Here is an 18,469-nt window from a genome sequence, read left to right as displayed (position 1 = left end):
AAATCAAAGGCCATTTTGGCCACACACTTATTACCAGCGATTAGAACTGATGGCACTTGCCGCAAAGCCTCGACAATTATGAGCAACATGTGAGGCATTGTTTATATTTATTAGATTTTCAGCCAACGGAAATTGCAACATAATGTGCGAGCCAAGCCCCAGGACCTGCCGAGGCCCAGGCCAAACTGATTGTAAGATGATCCCCGGGCAAGATTTATGCCAGACATTCGTTAATGCCAGCCCCTCCATTTTGGTTGGCATCCAAGCGTTTCCGCTCCATTTGCGGGCCGTCAAAGCAACGGCCTCGGAATTGAAACATTGCCAGGACCAGCTTTCCTTTCCTTCTGGTTTTACAGATTTTCCGATTTTCATGTCCTGGCTCCTGGTCCATTCCATCGTCGTGGCTTTTGAAGTGAGCGTTTGAGTGGAAATTGCCTACACCTGCGGCTCAATTTAATTTTTGTTATTGCCCGGCCCGTTTGCACTGGATGCGGATCGTCTGGAAATCGGCTGGCTTCTGATGCTAAGGTTCACGGCATCTCAGCCTGTTTTTTAATCAGTTTGCTCCATTCCCGACCTTCGTCTTTCGCCTTTGCCAACATTGTTTTCCTTATTTATACGGCTTTGATGCTTTTTTTTTTCTGCCGGCTCAAGTGGCCACTTTGCCTGATATTTTTCACGTTTTCCTTAGCCGGCGCGCAAAGTGTAATAAATTCTCTTGATGAGTTCTGCGTAAACTGATTTAAATCAGCGTCAGCTGATTTGGCTTCATTTTATTTATATTCCTGAACTGGTTTGGTGGAATTTATCGGCTCCACATATGCCGGCGCACAAGGAAAATCTGCGTGGGCTAGGTGGTTGTTAAAATTCCGCATAAATTAGAAGGATCCCCAGCAACCAAAATTTGGGATTGCCAAGTCCATAGTCTCGGCTGTGTAATCACAGAGGCCGAATTTACGAGTCTGCGGCAGCCCATTAACATACATAAGTAACTTCGGCGAGAAATGCCGGGCAGCTGTTGTTTCATGTAAATAGGGTTTCGCCAGCGAATTGAGTGCGTTCCGAAAATCTAGTGAGTGCGGTCAATCGAACATTTGCGTATCAAATGCAATTAGCCCCATTAAATCGGGCAATATGACTGATTTATGGCTAACTGGGCGAAGGAAGCGCACCAAAAGCGAAATGAAAATGGCCAAAAAAGGGAGGGAAAAATGTAAGTGGAAGTGGAAATGGTAATGGAAATGCAGATAAAAATAAAAATCAGCATGAAAATAATGACAGCATTGTTGTCGTACTCTCGTAGTTGTGTGCGAGCTGAGAGAGCTGCGAATGGCGAAAGGAACAATAAAAGAAAAGTGTCTACGGTGGCCGTTAAGCAAAACGAAAATTGAAGCAATTCCGCTTACGCTTGGCTCACACACACACACAAGCACATACGCACACAGGACCTCACATGTAAAAACACACACACACACACACACACGTAGTCGCATTATGTCGTTAGGCAGGAGCAAAATGAAGAGGCTGTTGCTACACGCCCCTGCGTATACGTAATATGCGTGTGCCCCACTCAAAGAATTGATGGAAAATGCTGAAATGCTTTCCGCTCCACTGCATAACTCAGTCAGTGGATTAGAAAAGGGCGTCTCGTCCTTTGGGGTGGCACTGTTAGGCAGTTCGCATCTCTTTTGCGCTCTAAGGACATCCCAGTGTCCCTCTGTCCCTGTGTCCCTGTATCCCTGTGACGCCATGTGCGAACTTTTCGCGGCGGCTGATTGAAGACGATTTCCCCGAACTTGCGTTGATTTGAAAATGCAGTCAAGCGTTGAATTAGACAGTTCCGTCCTCAGCTGTTCAAGGGTTCCAGTTCCAGTTTCAGTTCAGTTTCGTCTTCGGTTTCGGTTACAGTTTCATGTTCAGGTTTTTTGGGCATTTTATTGGCCTTGGAAAAGAAGTGACCCACAAACTAGCAACTCGGATGGCCATAACTCGTGCTCTTTATGTGATTAGCAGGAGAGTTCTGCCTTTTTTTGTTTTTCAGCCTCCGCCTCTCAACTGTGAAGTATCGGGTCGCTTTTTTTTCGGGGGGCAAAACAGAAGACAGGAAAGGATCACATTTGGGGATTGGGGCACTCACCATATGGTCCCAGTTGGGCGGCCACGCGTACATTCTCAATCACCACCGGCGGCTCGCTTCGTCCTTTGGCGTTGACGGCGTAAACTAAAAATTGATATTCACGTCCCGGCTCTAAATTATTCAAACGAAACTGTGGACTGTTCTCCTGCATGCGGAAGATGGGTGCAGATGTCGCCTGGAATTATAGACATTTATGTTATATAGCAATATATATATATATATACATCTGTATGTTTTGGCTGATTTGGAATGCGGGCATGACAAGAGGCGCATTTATAATTCACTCGCCACACGCTGCAAAGTATGCCATGTATTTTTAACTTTTCTGTCCCATTCGCAGACCCAAACGCATAAATAATTGCTCATGCCTGAAAAATGCGAAGGCACAACTGTACTGAAGCCCACGGAAAAAAAGAAGAGAAACAGCCACTGAAACTGAAAGAGAAACAGTAACAGAAACAGGACACTGTCTAAAATTTAAAACTGAATATCCGTTTGCCGTAATGGGACACAATCGAGTGAGCTTCGTTGGTTACGCACAAATTCCCACTCAAGTAAGCGTAAGTAATTTATGTTGTCCTTGCGGCACTTTTCCAACCTCACTCCCCCTCCCCCAACCTCACGGCCAACGACGAATGTGTGTGTCCTTTATCTAGCATGAAACTTTAAAGCTGCAAAGGAGCCTGCCAAAGGAGCAACCAGGGCGTGGGTCAGGAGTCCGGAGATGATGTCGGGCCATCATCATCATCATCATGATGGTTGTAGCATTTTCATTTTCATTTTCATGACCATCCTCGTGATGAGCTTTGCGCTTGGCTACTTTGCTAATAAACTCGCCCGGCCAGCTTCAGCGCTTCATCAAGGCTGTTGAGGGCAGCCAAACGAAATGAAATGAAATTTTCATACGATATTCCCATCTAGGAGTGACAGAGATAATTTAATAACTCAGCATGCACTACCCGAGTGGCTGGACAAAGGGTAAAATCATCGGACCTGGGGACCAGACCCACAGCATTAATTATGTTGTCCCTTTTACACTCGAATTGAGCTGAAGAAAACCCCCGTCCATGCACCTCCATAGTACTCCATAGTGCCCCCAAAATACTTATTAATAATTCAAGCAGAAAAGTCAAAGGACATGCACACTAATTGACCATATGGATTTCCAGTGAATTATTGCACACACTCACAAGGCTCCAAACTCGCACTCAGAACTCAGATCTATCTTATATTCACCCCGATTCTGAATCTGAATGTGAATCAGATGCTGTAACTGATTCTGTTTCGCTTTTAGCTGGTGGCTGTTTGCCGAACCGTGAGTAAATTTTAATTTAATTGAGCAATTTGCGTTTACCCTGCCGGAACTTATCAACTTAGACTAACTGAATTCGAGGCGGGGATTGGGGAATCCAGATGCAGTGCCACTCACCTGATCGTTGAGCGTGGATATCTCGTTGTCGCCCAGGCCGATGGCCTCGCTGAACTGGCCACGTCCCTGGGCCGCCGATCCACCCGAATCTCCTGAGTAGAGTGGGTCACCGCCCACCACCTCCAGCATGAAGTACTGCGAGAGTCCTCCGTCACTGCCCGCCACACAAACCACCTCCAGGACGGTGTCGTTGCGCAATTCGCAGGCCTTCGGTGCCTCCGGGGTGTCTGCAGAAGAAGAAGGTACCAATGGACAGGGCGGTATGCAGTTAGTCATAGTCATAGACAAGGCGGGACTTAATGGTGCCACCCCAGCCGTAATTGCATTTAAACGCAGCTCCTGTCGCCTTAAAGCGCCACTTTGCCGTAAATGAAGGCGTTGCCACGTTAAAACAAAAATAAAGACTGGAGACTACGCCCCTAAAATTATGGAAGTCAGCTTTAATTTTGGCCCAAGGGTGCGATGCACAAAGTGGGGATAACTAAATTGCTCTATAATTCTATACTGTCTTTAAAATGTTACCAAGCTGAGGTTGAACTATAAGAGCTTCCTGTTCAAAAGGCAAAAAACCCTTTTTAATCACTATATTTTACGTTTTAAAGTGTTGAACGGGTTATTTATGGTCAATTTATATGAGTCAATCTACATAATATACAAAATTTGCTATATTCTTAAAGAGTTATATAGTGGTTTCGGCAACGTATCTAAAATCTTTTCCTGAGTGCATCACCACGCTTCTGTGTACTTTGCATTAATAACCATCGAAGTTGGCCAAGTCCTGGAGCAACGGCTGGCAGTTCAACCTGCGGATTATTTGGCAACATTTTGGGCAAACTACACCGGTGCCGGCGACGGCAATGCCAGCCAGTCCATCCGCTCCCTCACCCGGTACACACTCGCCAATTATGTAAGTAGATCCTTATGTGTGCATAAGAGATAGACCGGGTGGAGGAAGGACTCCGACTCCAGCACCGACACCGACACCGGTGGCAATGCCGACACCAGTACTGTTTAAATTGCGGCGAAGATGGAGGTAAGTGCCGGCATCTTGTGGCAACAACTTCCTCGACTCGACTTGAGTAGGAGATGGGCGACGGAGGAGGAGGAGGATTCCTCCACTTCCAGTTCCACTTACTTGCCGGCAGGATGTGCACCAGACAGGGCGTCGTTTGGCGGCCCACAGCATTGCTGGCCCAGCAGGCCAGCGTTATTAACTCGGAGTCCGTTTGGGGCAGGTACGTCACCGTGCTGGCCAGTCCGTTCGACTGTATCCTCGAGTTGAGCACCTGTAATGTAGGGTAAACAGACGGGGATTAGGGCGGGCGGCTTCATTGTGCGAACGTAGGCAGAAGGATCAGGATGCACTTCCACTCGAGTTCCATCGTCCCCCCCACCCATCGAACCAAATCGAATTGAAATCAAAGCAAACCCAGAGCATCCAACCAAAAACGAATCCCACTACGGATGGGGGCATAAATATTTGAAGGCAAATAAGTTTTTATTGCAAGCCAAACGAATCGAACTGGAGACGGTATAAGTCATCCGGTGGCCAGTCAATGTGGGGCAGTTGGGTTGGGGTTTCGTGCAGATTTTCAAATAACTTTTGCGGTAAATGAATTACTTTATTTATTGTGCACAGCTGTCCCAGAACCGACATTTCGAGGCAAGTCGATTCACATATGCAAGTCTTTCGGTCCGTTTGGTCAGCCATTCTGGTTATTTTTCCTCCTCCATCTGTCTTTCGCCCATTTTTTGCCATTTTCTGCCATTTTCTGCCAGCTCTGCAGTCCTTCCTTCGCTTTGCACCTAAACGGTTTGCATTTTAAATTCCCTCGAATCGGTTCCCGGTATATGTATGTATGTGTATGGCTGCCCCACCATTCCGAATTTATACATTTTGATTAAATTTTAATTCAGTCACGTACGACGCTCGATGCTCCACCTCGACCATTGTTCGTCTGCTCCTCTGAATTGTCGAACGAAAATCCCAGACAACCCTCGAGTATTTAGCACAAGTTCTGCTAATAGCACCCGACTTCGAACTTGGGTGCCAAGTCCCCCAACCATCCTGCCTATCTACTCCTGCCCACTTCTATTCTTCCGGACTGACTGGCTGCATGGAATTCCGAGTAATTGCGACAGTCGTCGGGCCAAAGACTCCGGCTGCAGCACGTTTCCCGGCATAATTACAGACACAATAAGTTCGGTTTGGATTCCGGACGAGGCATGTACCTTTGCCATTGCCCCAGTCCGATGCACGGTGAAATAACTGCTTTGAACTTGATTCCAAAACAACCATCATTGTACGAGTATTTTATGAAATCAATTAAATTCCAATTGTTATACCAATTAACAACGTGACTCCTTTTAAAACGTAAAGACAAAACGATAACTGATAACTGAAATATACTTTTGGATTATATTTCAAATTAAAATATATATTTTTCTTTGCGTGTGTGCCCCAAAAGAGAAAGTAGTACTTGTGCTACTGACTTACCGGCGACACGTTCCGGGTATTGTTGTACGTCCAACTGAAGCGCACGGAGTCCGGCGGATCGGCATCCACCTCGCATTTGACCAGGATCGAGTGAAGGCTGACGGCTCCAATGGAGGTTTGTTCGGTGCCCGATTTACAGCGCGGCGAGACTGAAAGGATGAGAGTGAGATGTGAGTGGATGGGGAGCTTCATAAATATACACCGAATCGAGTTGTTAGGCAGCAAAAAGTTTCCATTTTAAATTCGTTCAGCCCACTCCCTCGGTGCGCAAACAACTGCCGCCCACTCTCGGGGGGGATATAACCCCCCGCCCCAAAAAACCCCCTCAAAATACACACAAATATGAGGCAAGAACGAGAGGCTGCGGAGTCCAAAGGGAAGTGGAGCCAGCTACATAGCCTTGAGCATAGTAATTAACATGTTTCCGTTTCACGAACGAGGGGGTTTGTATTCTCTCAGTTCTCTTTTCTGTTTTTTTTTTTTATCTAGTCCTCCTTCTTTTTTTTTTATATTTATTTTATGTGTAGCTTAGCGGGGAAATCTGGTGTGTGTGCCAGGTATCGAAAGAAAAGCGAGTCGCTTGGCATTTTACTTTCACTTGGCTGTAAAATGGGAGCAGATATGCGGAAGCACTGCCTTTTGGCCCCCAGGGAAATGTGTCTGTCGTGTTTGAATACTCGAGTATCCCGGTGTATTCCAGCATCACAGATTGTGTGCTGAAAGCCGCCTTTAAAATGTAAGTCACGCCGAGGCAGATAAACATTCGAAGCTTCATTACTACGTTCTTGGCTTTTATCACAAGGCGGCTGCATTTCACCGTCGCATACTTAAGCCATCTGTCTGCTAACTTGTTGCTGTTGAGTGAGTGTGCCTGTGTGTGTGTGTGCCCAAATATGGGAAAAGTTAACTAAAGCCCAAACTCAATGCTAAGACGTCTCCCTCCGCAAAACTTTCATAATTTCAAATATAAACTACTTAAACTGTCGTAGGTGCCCGAAAAGGGGCTGCAGCAATGCATTTCAGATTTCAGATTTCAAAGTGGCAGCCAAAAGGGACGTGGCAGTGTTCCGGTTTTCCAGCGTTGGCAACATGAAAATACGTTTCTTTTTTTTCGTTTACTTGTACTTGTAAGCTGACAACACAATAAATGCGGCCAACAATGGGCCACGCACCATCGCTCTCAAGGATCCCATTCTCGGAGATTGTATGCGAATGGCAAATGCCATATGTGGATACACGAGCCCGGCCAAATAGTGTACTTAAGAAGCACTCGAGTTCCTTCGTCGATTGTGCAGCTTTCGCTCTGATTTATGCAACCAAATCGCTTGTGCGGAGCAGTAGTATATGAAATCAACATTAATCACTTCAAAAAAAATGGCCAAAAGGCTGGGGAAATTCGACCCGGGGCTGTGAAAAAATCGGTTTGCTTGCAACCGTGAGGTTTATGAAAAGTTTTTTTCGTTTTGGGCGAGCGGAAAATTGCGGAGTGCTGGATTTATAGGCGAAAGTTTTGTCAGTGCGTGTGTATAAATCAATGGCGGTTGTTTAGGCCAGCGGCAGCATGAATTTCAGAAATTTTACAATTGTAAACAAGCGGACAACAAACGCCCGACAGTTACAGATGAAGTTAGCGACGGTCATGCATCATTTCTAAGCAATTTCCCCATCCGCCGTTGCCCCCAAAAAAAAGTTGCAAACTCCCATTCCGGCAGCCATCGCTTGTTGATTTTGATTTTATTCTGCAACTTCCGTTTCCGGTTCGCCATGCTGTTTCATCACGTCGTTGGCCCCCCTTCCCCCCATTTTGCCGCTGCTGCTGCTGCCCCATATAACATAGTTTTGTGTATATTTTATTTCGCCAGTCGTACTTACACTGCACTTTTAAAGTGAGACTCGAACTCCGGGTCTCGCCCTCCGTGTTTGTGGCCCCGCAGGCGTACGCCCCCGCACATTCCCTCTCCAATTGCGTCAAGTGCATTATTTCCGTGCTCTCGCCCGACATTCGCATGCCCTGAAATGTGAAGAAGGGGTTATTAATTCGGTACAGAATGCTCTGTGCTTGTGAAATCCATTTATGGGGGGCAAGCTGCTTAAGCCACTCCAAGCTGGGCTTTAAGTTAAGCGATCAAGTTAAAATATAGTATAAAGTAAAATTAAACTGGGCTTTAAGTTAAGCGATGAAGTTAAATTATAGTATAAAGTAAAATTAAACTGGGCTTTAAGTTAAGCGATGAAGTTAAAATATAGTATAAAGTAAAATTAAATTGGGCTTTAAGTTAAGCGATGAAGTTAAAATATAGTATATAGCTTTAAGTTAAGCGATGAAGTTTAAATATAGTATAAAGTAAAATTAAACTGGGCTTTAAGTTAAGCGAGGAAGTTAAAATATAGTATAAAGTAAAATTAAACTGGGCTTTAAGTTAAGCGATGAAGTCAAAATATAGTATAAAGTAAAATTAAACTGGGCTTTAAGTTAAGCGATGAAGTCAAACCATAATATGAGTGTGCTTAATAATGAATCTACTCAATTCAAGCTTTTTAAATTCCCTTTGATGAATCTTTCTATAAACATTTTTAATTTCATTCAATTTATTCAATTACTCATTAAATATTATTTTCTGCCCACATATATAGGCCAATTTGCTGTACATTTAAATAAAACTGAGAATGAAGAATCAAATCAAATCAGTATTGCTTCACTCATAAATGAAAATATGCCCATTTAAATAACTATGTAATGATTTTATTGCAATCACATAATGTTTTAGATATATACGGAGTTATTAAAAAAATATATAATTTTCATTTGATGACTTGTTTTGGGGGCTTTTCCCTATTTGCTTTCGAATGCACACACATGTGCCGAAAAGTATTGTCCCGAGTGGCCTGAGATGGCACAAATTGCGGTGGTGCCTGGCTGCATTGTCGAGTGACCACAGCACCCACAGTACCCACAGCCACCACCATCGCCACCACCATCACCATCGCCATCACTAGCAGCACTAAATGGCAACCACAATGGAGCCAATGCTTCCCGCCCGGCTATTTGCCATTTCTCCATTTGGTATGTGGGTGAATTGCTGCGGTTGCCGTCGCCTAATGCGGTCTTTTTAGTGGGCCAAATAATAAATGGATTTTATTAAATCAAATTAATGCATTTTTCGGCATTTAGCATTCAGCAGTCAGCATTCAGCATCCAGCATTTGACACTCGACTCGAATTGCTCATTGAATTTTTCGCAGTCGCCGATTTTCGCTGGACAAGTGACTCCATGCGGATGCAAATGCTCCATTAGCAAAGCTTGACTACGGAATAATTCGATTATGCATTTAGCAGCGAAATCCCCGCTGACATTTGCACATGCATTTAATTAATTCATAATAATAATAATAATGCAATTTAAATGGCTTAAGCTCCTTCCGCCGCCCTGTCCACCTACACCACCTATGTGTGTTCCATAACATTGACAGCTAATTTGCAGCAACGCATTAGAGCCCTCTGGAAACACGCGTTATAGATACGCCGCAAATTGGCCATGCTGCATCATTTGATTATTTGTAAAATTCATTAAAAAGCCATGACTGCACTGATGGAGGGCGGTAATTGCATTGGCCCTTGTGCCATAATGCATTTAACAATGCCGAGAGCTGCAAAGTTGGCAACAACACACATTCATTCATTTGTGTTTTCGCTCGAATACTGGCTTTAATTCGATTCCTCGCCCGGCATTTCAACTTCATTTTGCGGGTACGAGCCCTCCTGCAAAAGTTTAAGTTGACCCAGTGCAAAAAGTTTTGCCAAGCAAAAGAATGGCGCAAAAAGCGTCTGATAATAACAATCTATATACGAGAAAACTGACATCGAACGCTGGCTCTTTATAACTTTTTTTTTGCGCACATTTGGCCAGTCGTTTTTCATAATTCCTTGCCTCATTTTACCCGTAGCCTATTAATGCCACTGCCAGAAGTGGGCGAACCGAAAATCAAAAATCAAAGTGCCCTAAATAATGAGAAGTTTTTTGGAAAAAACCATCCCCTTCTCGGTCAAAATGATTTTGGCAATTTGTTAAAAGAGTAGAATGGCATGGGAAAATATGAGCTCGGAAAAATATGAGCTTGGTTTTATGGTTTTTGCTTGTTATGAAAAATGATGATGTGCCATGTGGACAAAACTGTCAAAGGATGTCAGAATCATGCGGTTTAATAATAAAAGTCCAAGACAAAGTCACAGTCGGGCGGTCGGTCAACAATGGTTGACCAGCACAAAATTGGCCCAAAAATAGCACAAAAATATCCAACTGTGGCAGTTTGGGCAATCCCAATCTCTTTCGGTTTATTTGTCGCATGATAAATAGTTAAATAATTTGCAACACGAATAGACTTCAATGGACATCGTGAGCCAATTATAAGACGTTTGAAAAATGAGTTCAGCATTTGGTCGGCACACACTTCCTGACCACCATTATCCTTGGGCACAGCAGGAATGCGAAGTCTAACACTCTTACTGCCAAATTAAATTAAACCGCAAAATTGTGTCTGCGTCTAAAACGCCACAAGAATGTGAACGCCTTGGGGCAATTGAAAATAAAAATTTCAAAAAGTGTCCGATACACGTCAGCTTGTGAAAATGGACGATGATGAGTTGGAGTGAAAATGAAATCAGTTGGTCATATACTTACATTCTTGAACCAGGAGTAGCTGGTTACCGGCGGCCTGGCATCTGCCCGGCACTTGAAAGTGACATTCTGGCCCTCGGCCCGCGTCACCAGCCGGCTGGGATCTTCATTGGCCAAGTGCACCGATACCGTGGGTGGATCTGTGAAAAAAAGCAGCAAAAAAATATAGAAGAAGTTGAGTCAGTAAGTAAGTAAGTGCGGCATCCGGCTTAATGAGCGCAGCGAATGGCTGAATAAAAGTCAAAATAATAAACGGCAATGGGCCCAGGAGGTGAACTCCGACTCCTACTGGCCAGCAGCATTGCGTAATGTACTTAGCCCCAGCTGCCGTACCTCCTTTGGACTGAGCCACAGCAGGCCTCTTCTCCTCGTCCTCTTGACCACACGCCAAATGGGACTATTAGTTACGGTTGTAAAAATCTAATACGCGCCCCAAAGACTCTTGGCGCCACTTGGGCCACCCCAAGTCAGTATTTTGTCGGCCATCCTCAAAAGTTGAGTATGGAGCCGGGGAGCAACTACTGTTATGGTGGTTATGCTACAGTTCGCAAATGTCAATGACGTGGGCTGAGCGGTCGAAAAAATTACCGACGTTTATGCTGAATTATTAAAAGGAAACACAAAATGAAGAGCTGGCAAATCGAGTCGACTGCTGGCCTGATTTGAGTGCAGGTAATTCAGATTTCCTGGGTTTGATGCACTTCGAAAAATGGAGCATTCTTCGATAGAAATGTAAACTTTAAGCAAGGTTTAAAGAACAATTTTAATTTTAAAAACTGGTAGTCACAAATATCAAAATATTTCATTAAATATTATCTAAGATAAGAACCAAAGAATAATTTGTATAAGAACATAATCCGTAGCTTGTTTTTCCCAGTGCACTCTGTCATACAAGAAAACTCCAACGAAAGCAAGGGAGGCAATAATGTAAAGCGGAAGTCGGAAGCGGATGTTGCAAATATTATAGAGGCCGGTAAAAAAAAAAAGGAAAGCAATAGAAACATAACGGTGCAAATTTAATCAAGGCAAGTCAAAGAACACGACATTGAAGTCAACTTGACTGCATTTTATAAGCCGCTTAGCTGAAGGTGGCCGGCCAACAGGTTGATATGGCCTCCAGCCAACTTGGTTGGCTCCGTTCCGGATCCGTTGGCTCCTTTGGATCCTATGGATCCTTTGGCCTTAATAAAATTACGCTGGCTCTGGGCGTAATATGCGTCTAATTGGACTTTCCTCGGTCAAGACCACACGGCAGCACACACATGCACACTGAAATGGGCCCAGAACCTGGGCAGTTGTGTTAAGAATACACAAAAGCCTCCGAAGGCCGTGGCCCGGATTCAGAGCTCAGAGTCCAGAGCCCAGAGCCGAGACCCAGACCCAAATGCCCAGCAGCCTTTATTCCACAGGACACAACTGGTGCTCATAGTGGGATACCAGACTAGCAGTTCACCAAAGGAGGAGGAATATGCTGGAGTATGTACTCACATGCCACACGGATGATGCGCTTGTCCTCGATGGCGCCACCGGAGAACCAGGGATTCGTGGCGCGACACGTCAGCTCGGCATTATCGTTCTCCGATGTTACCTTCAATGTCAGGATACTCGTGGTGATATTCCCATCCTGCGGAAAATAAATGGTGCAAAAAGAACGGCGTATTAGTTACAGGACACGGTGGTAAAAATTGAATGATTTTGGTTTAAATATAAATATATATATATAATATAAAATGCTATTTATCAAGACTTAAGCTGCTTTTGTTAACGGAACCCAGCTTTTTGTTGTCTGGAATTTCATCATCTTATTGTATAGATATTGTATCTCTTTATATAATAATACACGATATATCATGTTCCTGCGATACTCTCTATCCCTGAAATGTTTTGGACTTTTACGTGAAACTTAAACTCCTTTAGAGCTGCCATATATCCCCGTTTGATAGGCGGCCTTCGTTAGCTCTTCTTCGGCGCTGTGGCCACTCGAGTAGCATTTTGCAGCATGGTCTTTGAAAATAATGACTCGAATTTCGAGCTAAGCCGATGTCCGTGTGCAGCAGTTTACCCAGTCAGTCAGTCCTGGGTAAGGCGATGTGGATGCGAAGCAGAGGATCTCATGGCAAACTGGGTATTAAGTTACGACATCAACCAGCTCCGAGCTCCAAAGTCGAGCCACGTTTTGGCAACAATCGATGCCCGTCCAGGCAAACTAACAAGCGCAGAGGACTCCCTCTGACTCTTCGTGTGTGGAAATCTGTGTCCCCCAGATGGAAGTCGAGTCGGTTATGCACGAGTTGACTAATGCCTGACGACGTTTGGCAGCAACTATCCATTTACATGGCATAATTAGAAAGCGAAAAAGGCAGTGGCAGTGGCAGTGGCATTGGCACCACGAAAAAAAAGCAACTAATGGATGCCGAAAACTGAGACATCTTCGATACCTTCAACGGATAGGCAAAAGGAACTGATAAATGCTGACTTTAGTGGAGGAAAATCGCTACCAGCGGATGCAAAAGGCAAAGGACGATGGATACCAATAAAAATTCGCACATTAGCCGAATCATTGGCCTTTGGCTGCATGGAGTGCAAATTTGTGCAGCTTGGCCAAAAACTTTTCGCCATTGCAGTTCATCAAAGAAGCGACGGCTGGCGGAGAGTCAAGTTGTCCCTTCGTCCTTTCGTCCTTTTGTCTCTCTCTGTCTCCCTTTGCGGCTGCTGGGAAAAGTTTGCCCGGCTAGCATTTAGGGTCACCCAGTGGTCGCCTCGGTTGCCTTTGTTGCTGCCCCGAGAATCTGGAGCTATTAAGTGCCGCACAGTGTTATATGGGTAGTAGTGGAAGTGCCTGCTGCACTGCGGCCAGCTATCAAATGTCAAACGCTCGAAGCAAATTTTCCGGGCACAAAGTTGCGTTGTCCTGGGAACGAAAACTTTCGCCTTTCGCCCAGCTATCCACATCGTGTACTCCATAAAATAGTCAGACATTTTCGGGCAATTTGGCCAGGACATTTACTCACCTCCTTGTCGCTGTGCACGGTGACCTCCGCATTGCGAATGGGCTCGCCATCGAGCAGCCAGGTGATCTTGGCCGCAGGATACGAGCCCCAGGACTCGCAGCGTATGGGCATCGGTTGTCCAGCGGTCAGCAGTTCGTTGGGAGTTGCAATCTTTACGCGCACCGGTTTCACTGCCAATGGAAAAGTGCACAATACAGTAAATATATATATATGTGTATATAATATAGTTCAATAAAAGGACCCTTTGGTCAACAAGTCAGCTAATCAACGAATGTTTTCATGGCATGCATTGAAATGGAATACTTTTATTGCCAAGTAGCTGGCTAGCGGAGCTGTGTTGTAATGAATGGCAAATGTTTATTGGAAATGTTGATGTTGTTGTTGTTGTTGTTGTTGTTGGGGCTGATGACTCACAGTAAACCTGCACGGTGACATCCTTGCGGACGGGATCCACCAGTCGTGTGCCCTGCGCCCGGCACTCGATGCGAATTCCGTAGAAGTCCCGCGTGGTGGTTCCAATCAGCAGCTGATTAACCATCACGGTGGCGCCCTCCTCCACGGATGTGTGACTGGTGCCGATTAGCTCGGTGTCGTCGCGCCACCAGGTGACTTTGGGCGGGGGTCGTCCTGCAAACAGAAAGAGAAAGAGACAGAGAGACAGTGAGATGATGCTGCAGGATGTGAAGGATACTTGCAACCGGTTGCAATTGACACTCCTGAGTGCGATGGTAAACAATGCGTCTGACTGCGGTTGCTGTGGCGCTGACAAACACAGTGAAACGCACGACAGTTAAGTGGGTCAGACCACCGCATAAAGTGCGTTCGAGTGCACAGTAAAAAAAAAGGGGGGATTGAAATTAAAGAGGATTAACCTGTAAATGGCGTGCCGAAAAAAATGCATTTTTTGCGCTTAGTTGACTGCGAGCATAAGCTGCGTTTAGCTTACACTATTCAAGAGCACTCATGTTTTATATATTTGTTTGTGTTTAATTTTTAATTATCGTAATAGAGCTTAGAGTAACGCCATTACGCGTTTTTGCAACATTTTTTCTGCTCTAACAATGATAATTAAATCAAATTATATTATATCTAACTATGATATTTTCCAGTACTCAGCTATTGTCAGCTGCCTGACGTAATAGCCAGGAACTTGTATCTGTTAACTCACCGCCTCTCACTTGGCAGCAGAGAAAGAGCTCATAGCCCTCTCGGAAGGGTCCTGCCATCTGGGATATCTCCTTGCCCTGGGCATCGAAGATGCGCGGCTCCTCGGGCGGCACTGAAATGGATACGAAAAATGATGCCTCCATAATGCGCACTATCCAACGAACTGTTGCCACTTACCAACTAGGGTCAGGTTGTGCCTGAAGTTGCGCGTTGGGGAGTTGAAGAAGTCGACGCGACAGCGATAGACGCCACCGTCCTCCGGCTTCACATCGTTGATCTGCAGGCGGGAATCCTTGGGATTGTCGCCGATGCTGAAGAACAGACGTTGCCCCAGATCGCTAGCTATTGCCGCATGTGGCGCCAACTTCACGTTGCCGCCCCGCGAGTCCAGACTGGAAGGGGAGAAGAGGGAAAAAGTGGGGGAAAAATCAGGATGGCGAAAGTACAAGTGTAAGTGAGGGGGCGTGGCAGCATGTAGCGATTATTAGATGTCATAAATAAGCATATGCGAGGAGCATAAGTTGGCCGACATGGCCACCATCCAACCCTCCAGCGCCCCTCGCATAATTTGGGTCCATAAAAAATGACGCTCAATTTGCACACCATGAGCCAGGAGTTTAGTGTGGAGTGTGCCAGGACGAACTGCTCTTGTATTCCTTCTTCTTCGTCTGCCCCGCGACTTTGGCAGCTTTGCGCAAATTGCAGTAATTTGTTGCTGTTTTAGTAAATTACTCAGTTTATTTCAGGACTCTGGGGTGGCCATTGCTCCTGCTGCATTTTGCCGCTTATGATTATCGAGTACCGGCCACTTCACGTGCACGACTGGCCCGACACAGATCCTTTTGGCCCCTTTTCCCCCTTTTTGCCAACCCCATAAACCCCTTTCTAATGAGTGCTCCCGAGAGTTTTACCGAGTGTTTCCCGGCTGCCGGCAGCGGCACGCAAAGTCGGAAGGCATTTGCCATTTGCCACTTGGCATGCAGGGCACACGCTGGCTGCCACAATTTATATTGAAAATTTATCAGCGTAAATTTATGAAAACAAAAAAAAAAAAAAAAAGAGCAGGAAAATATCATGATGGCTACGGGTCCATATGCGTGTGTGCGTGAAAATTTGCTACACTTTAGCAACGACAGCCGTAATCGGATGTGCTTTACATTTATTATAACAAAGTGGATTATGACGGGCGCATCCTTGCCCCCAAAACAACCTCACACATTGTACGCACATGTGGCAGCTGCCGGAAATAAGCCAAAAGCGCTTGGCGGGGAAAAAAAATATAAAACACGTAAGGTGTAGCAAAAGGATGCTGACGATTATTTCACGCTCCTGATGGACTGATGGATGGATGGATGGACGGACGGACGGATGGATGGATGGCTGTCTCGTAGGCTCTCGGAGTGGCTGATTACGCACCAGTGACCCCCAGGATGTATGCACATATAAAGCAGTAGTTTTAGCTCACCTGTACAGAGGAATGCCCGTGGTGTCCTTGAACCACAGCAGCAGCTTCACCGAATCCTGCGACGTGGGCGGCGTCAAATCGCAGGGCAGCTCCACCGTTTTGCCCAAAGCGGCCCAAACCAATCGAGCGGGTACTGAAAGATAAAGAAGGTTTATTATATCACTGCACTTGGAAAAAAAACGCCTAAAAACTAGGTTACTTATCAGTAAATGCATTACTTATAAATGCATCAGAATCGCTGTCAACATAGGTTATATTATATCTCGATTTGGCAAGAAATCAAAAAGATATAATTTCAGTTCTGGAAATGCAACTTGTTATTAAAACATTCATAATATTTATAGTAACCATTTTTAAAAATTATAGTAGATTTCCACTGTGTTTGTAAGAGCATATTGATTTCCTACGGATTTTGTTCGCCTTTTCTTGTATTTTATTAGCTGTCGTCGGCAATCGAAGTTGATTTTGAAGAAATGCCTCGCAGTGCGATATATATTTATTTATTATTTGCACTTCCTGCATGATTCGGCTGATTGTTTGTTATTTTAACACAATGCTTCCGCTTGCCACTCGCGGCAGCAACGCCCCCTCCCCCTTCCCACGCCCTCGCCAGCGAAAACGGTCAACGCCCCACCGCCCACAGCTGCTGGCAGGTGCCACGCCCACCGACACCCACAGCCGCCCACCGTCTTGTACCGCCGTTGTCGCATTGTCCTTGTCCTCCGCTTCCGTTCGCCGGTTGTCGTCACCAGCGTCGTTTGCCGTTGTCGATGTTTCTTGATGTTTCATTTTTGGTCCTTGTCGGCTTCTCCTTCCCCGGTTTGCGTTATTTCTTCCCTTTTGATTCGACACAAAAAAGATGATTTCTTGTGAATTTGTGTGTGCTGGGCCCATGTTTTGTGTTATTTTATTTGACAGGGCAACCTGTAAAATTTCCACATTGTTTCCGCCTGAGCGGCTTCTTTTATTTTTGCCCCACCTGCACAATAATGCGGCTGTCGCTTCGTTTTGGAGGCCTCGTTATCTGGTAACTTAAAGCAAAACTGTGTGCTTAACTTGCCCCGAGCAGAGCTCGCTTGTTATGCAGTTTAAAATACCCAACTCGATCGGCTCAGCCTTTATGGCTTAATTTTAAGCGACACCACACTCTGGCCGCGCTTTTATTTTTGCTTTTATTTTGCGAAATAAACTTGCAAACACTTTTTTTGCTGGTGTTTTCTGCCGCTCTTTGATGATTTTCAGCGCAAGTAAATGGGATTAGAGCGGCAAAAAAAAAAAAAAAAAAGGCTGGGAAAAATGTATGCAGCAGCGCGAAAATATTTGCACATTATTGAAGTCCCAGAGCGCAGCGCTCGTTGGAAAAGCTGTGTTCTTTTGGCCGCAAAGCCAACGAGTTGGCCATTTGTTATAAGTTGCATACTTTCCGGCGCGCACTCGCTGACAACTTGAGTAAAATGGCAAACAAAATGGCTAGCAAAATGGCTGGCAAAATGGCTGGCAAAATGCTGCTTCTGCCGGATTCTCTGCTGCAATTTGTCAACGCTTTGGCTTGCGGGCAGGCTGTGCAAATACTCGTATGTGTGGCCAAAACGAGAGGAGACGACACCTAACCCGTAAATCCATATGAATGGTCTCGGATATGCGGATATGTGTGGTGCCAAATGGCAGTGGCTGTAAATCTAAATCATGGCTGCCACATCCGCACACCCCCTATAAGACGCCATACAGCTGCAAACTCCTACAACTGACCAATTATGCAAAGAGCTGGAAGCACTTTTTGATGTGCTCCACCGCGATTAAGATCTATTTATAATTGCCTCTGGCATTTGCCCAGTTGTTAGCGCTTCGCTCCCTCATGATTTATGACCACATTTAATTCTTCTATTGGCAGTCGCACGACGACGCATCCGTCGTCTTTGATGTGCCTTCAAGAAGTTTCGATGTTCCAAGGCCCAAAACTGACTCTACCTGCGGTCCACCCTCGTTTTTGATGTTTTGTTTTGACACATCACATTATTTGTGTCTATTTTTGGCCACTGGTAATTTACTTAACCCCGAGAGTTGCATGAACTGAGGGGCGCGCGACTA

The 18,469-nt window shown here is 45.3% G+C and overlaps 1 protein-coding gene across 14 annotated transcripts in view; it reads right to left on the bottom strand.

Annotated features, from left to right (window-relative positions):
* Positions 1-18,469, bottom strand: part of LOC6538267 (nephrin) — a 67,623-nt gene that overhangs the window by 10,981 nt on the left and 38,173 nt on the right. For all 14 annotated transcript variants that reach the window (XR_005561853.2, XR_005561854.2, XM_039376940.2 and 11 more), the window contains exons 3-14: positions 16,382-16,514; positions 15,094-15,308; positions 14,918-15,028; positions 14,164-14,376; positions 13,750-13,919; positions 12,227-12,362; positions 10,742-10,878; positions 7,936-8,074; positions 6,064-6,212; positions 4,702-4,852; positions 3,567-3,793; positions 2,138-2,312 (exon numbers count right to left, since the gene is read on the bottom strand). Coding sequence is in view for 12 of the 14 variants with exons in the window: in XM_039376940.2 (XP_039232874.1) it covers positions 2,138-2,312; positions 3,567-3,793; positions 4,702-4,852; positions 6,064-6,212; positions 7,936-8,074; positions 10,742-10,878; positions 12,227-12,362; positions 13,750-13,919; positions 14,164-14,376; positions 14,918-15,028; positions 15,094-15,308; positions 16,382-16,514 (1,956 nt within the window). In the remaining 2 variants the exon portion in view is untranslated. The remainder of the gene's footprint in view (positions 1-2,137; positions 2,313-3,566; positions 3,794-4,701; positions 4,853-6,063; positions 6,213-7,935; positions 8,075-10,741; positions 10,879-12,226; positions 12,363-13,749; positions 13,920-14,163; positions 14,377-14,917; positions 15,029-15,093; positions 15,309-16,381; positions 16,515-18,469) is intronic.

The sequence above is a fragment of the Drosophila yakuba genome, chromosome 3R (assembly GCF_016746365.2).
Source record: "Drosophila yakuba strain Tai18E2 chromosome 3R, Prin_Dyak_Tai18E2_2.1, whole genome shotgun sequence".
Taxonomy (NCBI): Eukaryota; Metazoa; Arthropoda; class Insecta; order Diptera; family Drosophilidae; genus Drosophila; species Drosophila yakuba.
The sequence above is the reverse complement of the archived record's forward strand: the minus strand, read 5'-3'. Positions and strand labels throughout refer to the sequence as shown.